Source organism: Heterodontus francisci, chromosome X, assembly GCF_036365525.1.
Source record: "Heterodontus francisci isolate sHetFra1 chromosome X, sHetFra1.hap1, whole genome shotgun sequence".
Taxonomy (NCBI): Eukaryota; Metazoa; Chordata; class Chondrichthyes; order Heterodontiformes; family Heterodontidae; genus Heterodontus; species Heterodontus francisci.
This window is the reverse complement of record NC_090421.1, coordinates 4,266,648-4,279,976: the sequence shown is the minus strand read 5'-3', so window position 1 is coordinate 4,279,976 and position 13,329 is coordinate 4,266,648. Positions and strand designations below refer to the sequence as shown.

At 41.7% G+C, this 13,329-nt stretch overlaps 1 protein-coding gene across 29 annotated transcripts in view; it reads left to right on the top strand.

Moving 5' to 3' along the window:
- Positions 1-13,329, top strand: part of LOC137358626 (zinc finger CCCH domain-containing protein 10-like) — a 112,967-nt gene that overhangs the window by 27,425 nt on the left and 72,213 nt on the right. For 14 of the 29 annotated variants that reach the window (XR_010971256.1, XR_010971255.1, XM_068024721.1 and 11 more), the window contains one exon: positions 6,209-6,370. The exons of 8 other annotated variants lie outside the window; for them this stretch is intronic. Coding sequence is in view for 6 of the 21 variants with exons in the window: in XM_068024744.1 (XP_067880845.1) it covers positions 8,462-9,142 (681 nt within the window). In the remaining 15 variants the exon portion in view is untranslated. Of the gene's footprint in view, positions 1-6,208; positions 6,390-8,413; positions 12,302-13,329 lie in introns of those variants that run through there. 7 more of the 29 variants (XM_068024744.1, XM_068024746.1, XM_068024747.1 and 4 more) reach the window with 5 other exon arrangements.

Genomic DNA, 13,329 nt, shown 5'->3' with positions numbered 1-13,329 from the left:
GGATGACCGCACCGTAAACATTACCCGTTTGAAACATGCCCGCACTGTAAAGTCACTCAAGCGGAAGCAGTTTGGCAACACAATTAACGACGCCACTAAACACTTAACAAATCTCTGACCATGTGCTGTTAGGAGGCAAGGAATTTGTTCTTGCGCACGGTTTCAATTTTGGTGTGCCTTCATCCCAAATCAAACGGCAAGAGGTATTTGCTGAGTTCGAACTCCTCTACTCTCAAACTTCCCGCCACAAACCAGCATACACGGAAGACACTGAATCCTTGAAAGCGCGCCTAGCTGATCTAGCGCACGGGATTCCGAGTGACGTGTCTGATTTCCACATGCAACGTGAATGTCCTACAGCGTTGCAAGGCCTTGGGACCAACCCGGACATACACATCAGTAAACCTGACAAAGGGGTGGGAATAGTCACCCTGAACAAGCGTGACTGTATCAACAGCGTGCACGCCATTCTTAATGACTGGTCCAAGTTTGTATCCATTGGATCTGCCGCTCAACATAACCAGACAGCCATGTTCGAAAGTAAGCTTTTAAAAAAAAAACTTGCTGGACTTGTGTAAGAGCAATGAGCTGCCGGGTGATATATATGACAGGATTCGTCCTCATGGCTTGCAGCATCCACGTTTGTATGGGCTGCTCGAGACGCACAAAAGTGATGTCCTTCGATGCCCTATCTTATCTATGACCAGTTCTGCACACCATGAATTGGCCAAATGGTTGGGTGAATTGTTAGAACCAGTTTTGAGCAAGTTCTCCACATACACGGTGAAGGATTCCTTCACAAAGACCATAAAGGACTTGCATATCGATAGCAATGCCATGTCCACGTGCTCATTTGACATTGCTAGCCCATTCCCGAATGTACCACTTAAGGAAGCCATCGATATTTGCGCTGCAGCACTATATATTATGGTGATCTAGACCCCCCACCATTGAGTGAATCAGTATTCATTGAACTTATGAACTCGGCACCTTGCGCAGTTGTAATGACACTATGTATGCCCAAATAGATGGTGTTGCCATGGGATCCCCTCTCGGCCCAGTTCTCGCAAACATCTTTGGTGGGTTCCATGAGAAATGTGTCTTCGAGGGAATGACACCTAACCTCTTACATATTTCCAATATGTAGATCATACGTTTGCTATATTTAAATCCACAGCTGCATGTAGTAATTTCCTTGCACGTCTTAATGGGCTCCATCCTACGCTCAAATTCACCTTTGAAAAGGAGCAGTCCAATGAGCTCCCTTTCCTTGACGTCCTTGTTGAGAAATCTGCTAGGGGGTTCTCTACTACGGTCTACTGAAAGCTTCACTGGTCAATACATGCATTGGAATTCTTACAGTTCCATGCGATATACAATTGGCCTTATCGGCAACCTCATATATAGGGCCAGAGCCATTTGCTCACCATGCAAGCTTGATGCTGAAATAGGGCGATTCAAAGGCATCCTGCGTGACAATGGCTACCCTGATGAGATCATTTCTCACTGTATATTGCGCTCACTAATGAACGGGCTTAAGGCTGTCATTTTCGGCCCTGAAAAGTGCCCCGTCTACCTCAGATTACCCTGGAAGGGTAATGTATCCCAAAAATCTGAGCAACAGGTGAAGCTAGCTATAATAAAACCAAAAAGTGCTGGAAATACTCAGCAGGTGTGGCAGCATCTGTGGGGAGAGAAGCAAAGTTAACGTTTCAGGTCAGTGACCTTTCATCAGAACTGGCCAAAGCAGGTGAAGCTAGCTTTTTCGTGCTGCCCATATGCAGGAGCAACATGTGTGGTGTTCGCCACTAAACTGGATGCTGCCATCAAGCCAAAAAGATGTTCTGCCTATCACGCACATGAGTAATGTGATATGAATTTCAATGCCAGTGTGATGCTAGGTACATCGGCTGTATGTCCCAAAGACTGGTGGACCGTATCAAACAACATGTCCCTTTCGCTGTTCGCAACGGGCAAGGTACAGACCTTGCTTGCAAAACTCAAAACAGTGCCCAACATTAGATATGATTCCGCAATTGGACATCATTTGCTAAATAATCCTCAGTGTGCTAAGAATTACGCTGACAACCAGTTTTTAAGATTGTCAGTCGGGCTCGCAGTGTGGTGCATTTGCACGTACTGGAAGCTACATGTATTAATACACAGGGCTTTGTTCTTTGCAGACAGAAAGAACTTGGTGTACGCATTCTACCTGTTTCAGCTGAACAAAATAAGTGACAGTCATTCGCTGGTTCATTCCTCGGGGCAATTCCTTGACCAATCAGGGTCAAGCTGCCTGGTTTAAATTTCAAACAAAGCTTGGCAGTTAAGTCAGTCACCATGAACTGGTGCATTCTCCATGGCAACACCTCCATCAGTCCACTTGCCAGCCAATCAGCACACTCTTCTCATACAGTATAAATTTGTTGCTTTCCCTTAGATTGATATTCTTGCGACTTGTCCTGATGAGTGCAAGATGAAAAGCTTCCACAAAATGTCTCTGTTTTCAGCAATACTCAAGTTCTGTACTACCAAATGACTAAGAACATTAGTGTTAAGAATTCAGGCTGCCATAGATACCTTCTGAGTGGTGCCAGTCACTCCTGCAAGCAGTCCAAATGCCTTGCCTTTATGGAACTTGACACCCACTGCTCTTTATTTACTTATATTGTAGCTGGACCTGGGAATATAACCATGGAGCTTTCGTAATCTAGACCAGCGCTCCATGTCTTAGCACATACTGCTTCAGTTCCTCCGAAGGAGGACCAAGTTCACACTAGATGAGGCGAAGTTTGATTTCATTTGTAGACTGCTTTATTCCAAGTCTGGTGAAATGTACAAAGTTACAGATCAGATCAGGATAGCTTGCTTCAATTGTTAAAACTTGCATTTGTGTAGTGTTACAGACTTGAAGAGCACTGTTCCACTTTGGGTCATTTTACTTAACCCCTCTGCATTCTGTCCGACAGTCTTGAAGTAGGACTGTCCTGCTTCCTGGTAGTCTCCTGTTTATTCCAACTTCCTGCAGTACTTTGCTGCCTGACTGCTGTTCTGGTGTCTGTGTTCTGAATTTTAAAAGCTTGTCTCACAAGCCAATAGAGTTCAGAGTTTTCCAACATCATTACACAATTATCGGGTTCTGAGAGATCCAACTTCCCATTTTTGCATATTGTCTGTCTGATTTTGGATTCACGGTCCATCATGGGGCTGTCCTGAGAAGCTGGGCAAGTTTTTTGCTCAAATGGCTGATATCCAGATCTCTGGAAAATGGTCAAGGATTCCTTGACCATAACAAATATATAAACTTGTTTTGACTGCTAGCTGTGTTTTTTTCTCTCCCACTCCATTGTCATCTTTTCCCCTCCCCCAATTTTGCACATGACTAACCACATATCTGAATTCTGATTTTGATTATTCCCAAATTGGGCTCTTTGTGTCAATGTTGCTGGTTATCGTTAATGATCAATACTGGTTGGTTCCTTTTGCAGCCTCAGTTATATCCAAGAACTAATAAATTTGTGTGCTTCTAAAACTGTTCTAAAACTAGTAGCAATTAGTAATTGTTGGTATTAGCTTTTTGTTTCAATAGATTCTCATTTTCACTTCTTTGGAAAATTGTTCTATTTGTGGCATTTTAAAGGTCCTTAGAGATCCTCTAAGCACTGTCAGGATTCAAGCATTATTGTGGCATGTATGATTTTTGCACTGTCCATTTGCTACTTGGAGAAAGATCAGAAAAGCAATTCTCGATATCGTCCTTCCAAACGGTGTGTAGGGAAAGCATTTTGAGCCTTGTAACATAGGGTGATGTGCTTGGGCCACTTTGTGGTGATAAATTGAGAGAAGCACCCAATAAGCATATTGGCTTGTATTGTTTCATCCATAGCCTATTGGCAGAGAGCAACAATGCAATTTTCCAAATGTATGACTTGATAGTATTCCATTTAATAGAATGGGAAGGGGCAATTGTCAATCTCCTGGATTTTCTGTGATCTTGTATGAGGGTGACTAGCTTTCCCCTGCACAACCTAATGCTGGCCTTTCCTATGGCTTTGCTGTTGTGAGTGGGTTACATTATGTGTAAATAGGAGCTGTTTAGTTGTTTGTCCTGATTCCGCATGCCCCGCCCCTCACAACTGGGATATTGCTATCTGGGGAGGAGTTATCTGCCAGTACCGCATCCAAACAGCCAATATTTACATCAACCTTAGTGAGTGTTATGCTATCCGATTATGGGAGTTGTCATGGCACAGACCCATGCTGTCGTCACTTGACATTCGCACACATGCACTTCCAGTATGAATGGCTGTGCAGCAATCGGGAGTGGAAACTTGGCTGATTATTCAGTTCCTAACCCAGGGGCCATAAGTTCTTTTGTGGTGCCTTTGTTAGTTCATAGGGTCGAGATCAGCAAAAAAACCAGATCTACTTTGGGACAAAAACAAGAAATGCTGGATTCACTCAGCAGGTCTGGCAGCATCTGTGGAAAGAGAAGCAGAGTTAACGTTTCGGGTCAGTGACCCTTCTTCGGAACTGACAAATACAAAAGGGGGCAACTAAGCTGGTGGTGTACTAAGCTGAGGGGAAATATGAGGGTTACTAGAGGAAAAAGTTAGCTTTGAGTTGATACTGAGGCATTTGAGATTTTAATTGGCTGCTGTGTTTCCTACATTCTAACAATGATTACACTTCAGAAGTTCTTCATTGGTTGTAAATTGCTTTGGAATGTCCTGAGGTCATGAAAGGTGCTACGTAAATGAATATTTTCCTGTTTTTAAGGAGAGAAACCGAATCCTAGAATAGTTGGTGTTCGGGCAAGGAAATATGGATGCAAGCTTAGATAGATAGGAAAGGGTGAATACACAGTTAAGGTGCAACTTTGTGCAAATGTGAGGTGGTGAAAATGTGGGTTAGCCTACCAAAGACGATGGCACAAGCAGGGTGTTAACAATTTCAATAGCATGATGGATACATTTTTGGAAGGCAGGACTACTGAAGTCTGTGGCCTGATGGATAGGATATTGTTTTCTCGTCCTGTTCACAGTACAGTGTTCCAAAGGCCATTAAGACATATCTGAGGGAGGAGTAGTAAATAGTAATGTATCATGGATAGCCATGGAGAAACTTAGTTTTCCCTGGAATTGGCTGCAGGTTTTTTTTCTGTTTGTCTCTCTCCCGGGAGTTATCATTGCAATGGTTAGGAAAGATTGTGCACCATGAAAAGGATAGGGTGATTACAGATGAGCCTATCCTTTCATGTTTGTGAATGGTTTGAAACAGAAGATTAATTCAAAGGAGATCGTAGTGTTGTGAAATTCATTTTTTTAATGGTTGAAGAGAAATACTAATAGAAAATGATAGTCCACAGTTCAATATTGTGGAAGGATAGGCGTCCATAAATGAAGCCGTAGTTTGTGCCTTTCAAGGAGTCCTGTTCATTTTACTTGCATTCAATTCAGGCGCAGCATATAAGAGGACCAGCTTGCTGCCCTGTGTCACTGAACGAAGAGCTTTAACTTTCCCTATGCCACTGTGTTCTTGTCTGCACTGCTCTGTGAAGACTAAGTTCTGCCAACAGCAGGCAAGAAAAATCCGTGAGCCATCCTTGATTATGTAAGCTCAGGGAGGCCTTGAAATAAGTTGCCTGCATGCTTTGACCAGGGGTGGTATGTGGCCCTAAGACACTTTAAGGACTGGATTTAAATGAAGACATTTGTTAATCTTGTTAAAAGTAGTAAACATTGAAAACATTGAATCTGATGTTTTTTTAAAACAGAAATAAATGTACTGATAGTAGATGCCACAGTACTGTCAAAATGTTGGTGACTTTTATGATCAGCAAGAGTAACAACAGATTACAGCTAGGTTTGCTACCATCCTATCTTAGATTAGGCTGCCAAAAGGTATGTTCTTAAAAATAAAATTCAGTGTTTCCCATTTCATATTTAATACCGTGATAGCATTTGATTACTAAATATTCAGAGAAAACATCAACGCTCCAAACACAATCCAAACGCTGATCAGGTATCGGGCCTGTTAAAAGGACACAATTCGAATTGCAAAATTATCTTATATAGAATGCTGTGTTTTCTAATGTGACATCTCTCAAAAGGTCACATTTTAAATCAAAGTTAGTGATTTCCATTTGGCAGATGATGTCTGGTATTTACTGGCAACCAACTAGGCCGTTTAACACTTTATGTTGCAGTTGAAGGCGTTTGTGTTGCGCCTATTTTAGTCTGGAGTCTTTCTTGGCTGGGAGGACCTGGTTTGATGCTCTTTGTCGTGAAGTTACCCTTGACTGGGAGGACCTGCGTTGAGCCTCTTTGTGTCGGAGCTGTGCGGGAAGGAGCTGTGCTGTGCTGTATAGGTAAACCCATCCCTGGTTTGTGAGTTTTAATGCATGTTAAAGTTTCGGGCTTTGTGGGATTATCTTATGATCTTAATGTGTACACTCTGTACGGAGAAGATTCGTGTTTGTTTGTGGGCCGGGGGGTCATTTTAATTTGTAACAGGAAGTCGAGGCCTAAAGGCGCCATGAGAGCCTGAAATCCAGCGAGCGTGTTTGAGGGGCTCCCTGTACAACAGCTGCAATTTGAAAGGGCTGGGGCTGCGGCAGCCTAATCACATTGTTGGCAATTTGGTTAAAGGTGGATTCAAGACAGAAGTAACCGTCGAATGAAGTTTTAGTTGGGTGCGTGGCACGCAGGATAAAATCAGCCGCCTGTGTGGGGGATGGGAGGAGAATTCTGTTACGTTTTTTTCGCACAAAAATAATCCAAATAATTGCCCGTATTTAAGCGGTAATTTTTCACAAATATTTGGAATCAGTTTAATCTTGTTTGAAACGGCTAGAATTGTAGTTCTTTGACGCCAAGTCGCTCTTGTCTAGGAGGATCTGTTTGCACGTAGTTTGGAGGAGCTGAACCTTCTATGCACATATGTTCCTGTTTTCTGTCGTCTTTACCTGCGACCCTATTATTGTTGTTTACTCCAACCGTTTAGATGTTCGAATTGAGGTTTAATTCAGCGTTCGTGTGTATGCAGTTTCATACAGTTGAAAGTTAAGGCCTAGCAGCCTTGTAATCTGAAAAGCTATGTTGAAAATGCTTGTGTACAGTACAGGAAGTGTAAAAATTACTGTAACACACATGGCAAGTACAGGAACTGATGGGACACTCACCTACACTGAAGCGTTAAATACATTTTCTTTGCTATTGCAATCTTCTTTGGCCTCCTTATCTCGAGAGACAACGGATAAGCGCCTGGAGGTGGTCAGTGGATTGCAATATGAGTCAATAAAAGGTGATGACACACCCGCACCCCCTTTTTATCAAACAAAATTGTTTGCAGAATTAAACTTGGGTAAAAAGCCAAATGTCTTGTAAGCATGTTAGCTGAATCTGGTTTTCCCTGCTGTTGGGTGTACTCTGACCAGAACCATCTGGAGCAGCTCCAGAGGAAACTGAAGAAGCCATGATATCAGATCAGTCTGAGAGTCATTCTGCGCAGCCTGATGAAACTTTGCAATGGGGTGGAAAATCTGGACCCCCAAATTTGAGGTCAGATGGCTCTCTAGCCAGCAGGTTCACATCATGCCTACTGCTGATTCCCATGGAATCACATAAGATATTCAGAATCATCACCTAGAGAAGCTTAACCGTGAGTGAGACCTGGACTTGAGGGTCTTCATGCTGCTGTACTTAATGTTTTTACCAAAATGTTGATTTTTGCATTGTCTATAAAGTGCTTTTTAACATATTTTGCATTTAAAGCTACATTGCTTGTTTTCTTTTAAATTGTTCTGCCGTGTAAGTTTTTAGAAAATCCTGTAATTTCGGGAGGTTCATCTGCATCCTGGGCTCATTGTAGTTTTGAGAAGTTAGCTGAGAGTTGCAGAAGGAAGGCCCGGGTTGACTTGCAATTTTCCTTTCTAGAAATGCGCCTACCCTCTGCGCAGTGGTACAACTGACATTATGAACTAGTCTGGCACCATTTGTTTGGATATCTATGTTGCATTACCTTTTTTGAATGCATTTTTAGTGTTTGCCTGTTGTACTCCTTTCAAAAGGAAAAGTTTATATCAGCACCAGGAATTGATCTGTTCTGGCACGGCCCATATAATTTTTAAAAACGCTATAAATTGGAAGACTTATGGACAACCCAAAGTACAGAGCAGTGTGCATTTTTTTTTCGCACACCACACTTGTGGATCTGATTGATTCATTTGTGAGTTCTGTTTTTTTCAGTTGTGCAAACACATACTATCGCACAGTATTCAGTGCTAATTGTCACTTGATAATGTTGCTACTGCGACTACTCTGAATTCAATGTTTTATGGAATGCGCAACAGTTACTTTGTAAATGAATCGCTCATTCTCTGTAAAGACCTGCCTTTTTTTTTCTTTTGCAGTTGCTTGCGTAGCGCCTTGGCTAAACAGCGCAGAATTAATCTATAAAAATGCCAGATAACGGCACCGAGGAGGCTGGCCCCAGTACAGATGATATTTGCCGTGACTTCCTGCGCAACGTCTGCAACCGCGGTAAGCGCTGCAAGTTCCGCCACCCAGACGCTAATGAGATGTCCACCCTTGGCCTTTTATCTTCTGATCTACCCGTTAATAAAGGTGAGATTCCGATCTGCCACGACTATCAGAAGGGTGACTGTCAAAGAGGGCCCAAATGTAAGTTCCTGCACGTAAAGCGCGACGAGTATGGTTATGAAAACCAAGGTATGGCGCACAGCCAAGTGTTTTCTCCCTTGGCACGCAGATATGACCGCTATGATGACCTCTACTCTAGAGGTTATGATGCTGACCACTATGATGGCTACGACGCCCACATGAAGAGGAGAAGGATGGAGGGCATGGGGTTTGAAGTATACGACTACGGCATGCAGAATCCAGGCGCAGCTGACTACCGGTTTCTGAAGGAAGAGAATCTCATGCTGCAAAAGCGCGTTGAGGATCTCCAAAAACAGGTGTCAAACCTGATGGCCACCAATGAGCTCCTCCTGGAGCAGAATGCAAATCTCCGCAACCAAGTGAAGATGGGAATGATGACTCCCATGACCCCCATGACCTCCATGACACCTATGACCCCCACACCCACTGCAACAGCTGGGAGATTCACCACCCAGTGACATTGGAGTTGATCACCTGAAAGAGGTGTGACTCAACTCCTTTAAATATTTGTTTGTCACTTCAGTATACTAATAAAGAAACCTATGTAGTTTGTCAGATCTGAGAACGTTGTGCTGGGACTCTGCTTTACAGATGCAAATTTACAAATTGACCTATAAAAGACCACAAGCTCAATCGATACAAGGCAGTTTTACCATACCACTGCCTTGAATTTATAAATTTTGGGGTGGGGGGGGGGGGTGCCGAGAGAGAAACACAAAAAGGATGGTTATCAGCAGCTTGAGTACCTTCAGGTTAAGTTGCTGTGATACCCTTTCTAACATTCAAAGGGGTGGGTGGGGGCGAAGTAAGAGAACAATATCAAAAATTCTGATATTTCTTCATGATTATACCTGGATTCCCTGCAGTGCACACTTAAGCCACTGAATAATTTGACTTTCTTTTTTTTTCCTTTCTGCTCACCCCCGCCCTTCCCTCCCATCAAAAAGACAATTATGGGAGAACCTTGAAAATATTTAACCAATATGCGAGAGGAAGTTGAGTTATAATCCAGTGTTGGGTTTAAGCAATTTTCCGAGTGACCCATTGTGAAAATTTTACGTCCATTGACTGGATTATGGTCATGTGTGCAGATTTGAGTGTATCTGGTCACCTCTCACTGTTCCGTGCATTTTTGTTTCTCTGAAAACGTGTTACAAGACTTAAGACACGTGCCAGATTTGCCTTTGGCAAAACATAGTGGCAGAAACAGAAGAGGATTAAGTGGTGAAATTAGCCACTAATTGAGCCACCTGTGCTGCAATGCTTTCCAGTGTGTTACAGTGAGATGCCTTGGTCTGTGTTGCAAGCTGTAACAGTCTTGTACTGAAGGGCTGTATAAGTCTAGATCAACTTTACTGTCCTGATTTATTTTGTCATCTAAATACAATAAATGCAGTACAGCCTTTAATACACCCTAATCTTTTAAATATGTAGCTGCCTCCTATGTATACTCTGTATGTGACTGACTTTTGAGAGAACTAAGTCAATCATTTGTAAGCCAGTCAACTCTTAACTCAGAATGTGACTCTAAAGCCACAGGAAACGAGGCATTTTTAATGCTTTGCATAAGTAGGTATTGTTGGGTTGGTGGTCCTTTGGTCTATGGAAATCTGTATTGTAGTGGGGTTTTTTTTTTGCATTAGTGGGAACCAGGACCACTGCATGACACTTCATGCAGTTTTTCCTGTTAATTTTCTTGCATTGCTTTCTACTTTAAAACTCAATTTAAAATAGTTGAATAAGTGTAGATATTAGTTGCCATGTTTTCACTGAACCCCAGTGAACAAGAGAATTCTGCCTGCTTTTAGTAATTACCCACCTACTGTGCATAAGTTTTAACTTTTTCTCCTCACTCTGCTGTTCCCATTGGAGGCCAGGCATTTTGGTCTCGAGCCTCTGAAAATCTTGATCTTGCACTGACTGTTGCAGAAAGTAAAGCCTATATAATTATCATCTGATTCTCTTTTTCCCCTGTTTGAAGAAGCACCTGTTCTTCACTCAGCAGGTCCAACTGGGAATGGTGGGTACAGACTTGCCCCTGCCGCTGTACTTCTAAGTTCCTCTTGTCCACATGCTTCCCTCTCCCTTTATATGCCTTCTCTCAAGCTCGAGGGATATAATTCAGCATTGTGTTGCAAAATGCAATTCAGTGCACTACCACTAGGTATTAGTGATGATGAATATCAAGCTAATACTGCAGCTACCAGAAACTTTTGGAATTCCTTTCTTATAGTCTCGGAATATTAATTATTTTAGTTATAACTGGTACATGGGGATGGATGAATCATAGTTTGGTGTACAGTAGAATCCTCTTTGGTAGATGGGACACGATAAAATAGCTTATTCATCCGATTTGCATAAAAGACTGCTTCAGTCAGTAATAATTTGTAACAGCAGGACTTCGATAGGAATCTGCTTATTGCTCTACCTGATTTAAATTTGCATGGATTTGACTGTACAGCCTCTTTCAGTTCCTCAAACCACAGTGCTCAAGTATCACTTGCTCTTGTGTTTATTTTAGATTCTTGCACTGAATCATTGATACTATTTATAGTCATAACTGGCATCAGTGGTTTAGGATTCCGGCATCCATCTATCCCTTGTTCTGGTGTTTGTACGTATTACGTGAGTTTAGTTCTTTTCGAGTTAAAGCTTGGTGTCGGTATTTTAACAGTTAACATACATTTCTCCCCCCTCCCAACCCCATATTTACCTAAATTTTTGGGCACCCCTCAAGCTGAGGTTAACTGGGAGGGTGCAGGGGCAGTTATTTGTCTATGGCTATTCATCAGTTATTGTTAACCCTTTCCAGTCAAGAAACCAGACACAGAACAATGTGTTTTTTTTTTTCTGGTTAAAATTTCCAGACTAGAATGGTTACACCTTGACATGTTTACTTCTAAATTGTTAATCGGATTTCTTGGAGCAGTACCGTAATGAAATTGTTTCTTCACAACCTACACAGACTCCGTCGTAATCATTCACACTTTTTTTTTGTACAAGGGAATTGTGATTGAGATAGGTTTAATGTGGCCATCGTGAGGTCTGTGTACCTCAAGAATGTTAATGTCCCAGGAAAACATGGGATTATCTTGTACTGTGATAGTGTTCTCATTCTATCTGCCGTTGATCTGAACTGCATTTATGTTCATTTTGAATTCTGGCTTTCACTTCTGGTTGCTAACTAGTATTAATTTTTTTTTTCAGAATTTAATGTTTTATTACTGTGCTACCAAAATACATTTTGTTTCCTACATTGGACTTAGTGAACACTTCAGTTGTCTAGCTGGGCATGTCAATAAAATGGGAAACCATCACTGCTATAGTTGCATCTTATGGGCTGGAAAGGTTTAATGGTACAGTAAATGTATAATGTGTATATATTGATTGCTACATAATTCTTTGCTATGGTTAATGCTTTTCTATGCGATTACATGTAGACTGTTCTTTCCTATGGTTAATCGTTCCACTGATGCAGACCTCCAGGACAACAGAACCTATACAGTCCTAAACTAAGTGTACTTTGTTTAATTGTAGACCTTTTAAAGCAAAAATGTGTTCATCATTTCTATGGAAGTTTGTTGAGTGTATAACAATAAAGCAAATTTTCATTTGTGTATTGTTTTGTATTCCTTGTGTTTGTACACACTTAAATAGATTGCCTATTCTGGGATGTGATGGTGCACTGAGTTACAATGCTGTCCTTTACTTCTGGGACATGAGTTTAAACTCAACTCAGCCCAATCTAATAATAGAAAGTGGTTCTGAACATTATGGAGGTGGTAGCTCCTGTTGGTAAAACTGCCAGTTTATACTGTTGAACTGTTAACGCGCAGGAGGGAGAAAACAGTGGCTGTGGCAGTGATTTAAGAAAAGACTGCCACCTAATTTCCATCTTCCCTGCTACTTCTACCCTGACTGCAGTCAGTGATTTGATGTATTTTTTATGACCTACCTAGGGTGGGGGAATTCTTTTGTATATGATTAAAACCTAGAAATATATACATTATTTTAAAAAAACATGATCGGGAAGGTCCTATCTTGAAAAAGCATGGAACAGAAGCAGGTGAGTTACCTGTTCGTAGCCTGTGATTTTAAACAGGGATATTATTTTAGATGTATATAAATTTATTCAAATACAGGTTGTGCCAAAGGATTGGAAGTTAGCAAATGTGATTCCATTATTTAAAAAACAAATTCCCATGTCTGGTCATTCGATGCAAGAAGATTCACAACGAAATATGATCCTGTCCTTTTCTTGACATCTGTATATTCCAGCAAGGGTCATTTGATGGAGCTCAGGGTTGGAAACCCTGGCTTTTGTTTTCTCACCCTACCCTGCAATGGGATGCTGAAGCCAGTTTGGTGGTGGTGGTGTGGGGGGGGGGGGGGGGAATTCAGTACAGACTGAGCATCATTCCTGGGATCTCTGGTCTGTATGCCCCCATAGATGAACTTGCTGAATTATCAGGAACCCTGATTCTAACCTTTATTAAAAACCGTTCTATTGGGAATTTGAGCCGTGTTTGCTATTTTTCCAATTATACTTGCTTATCTGAGTTCGGAACAAATATAAGAGTAGTAAATCTTTAGACAGGCCTGTAAAAAGGTAGATCATGCCTGGTAAATTTTTTTCACTGTATAT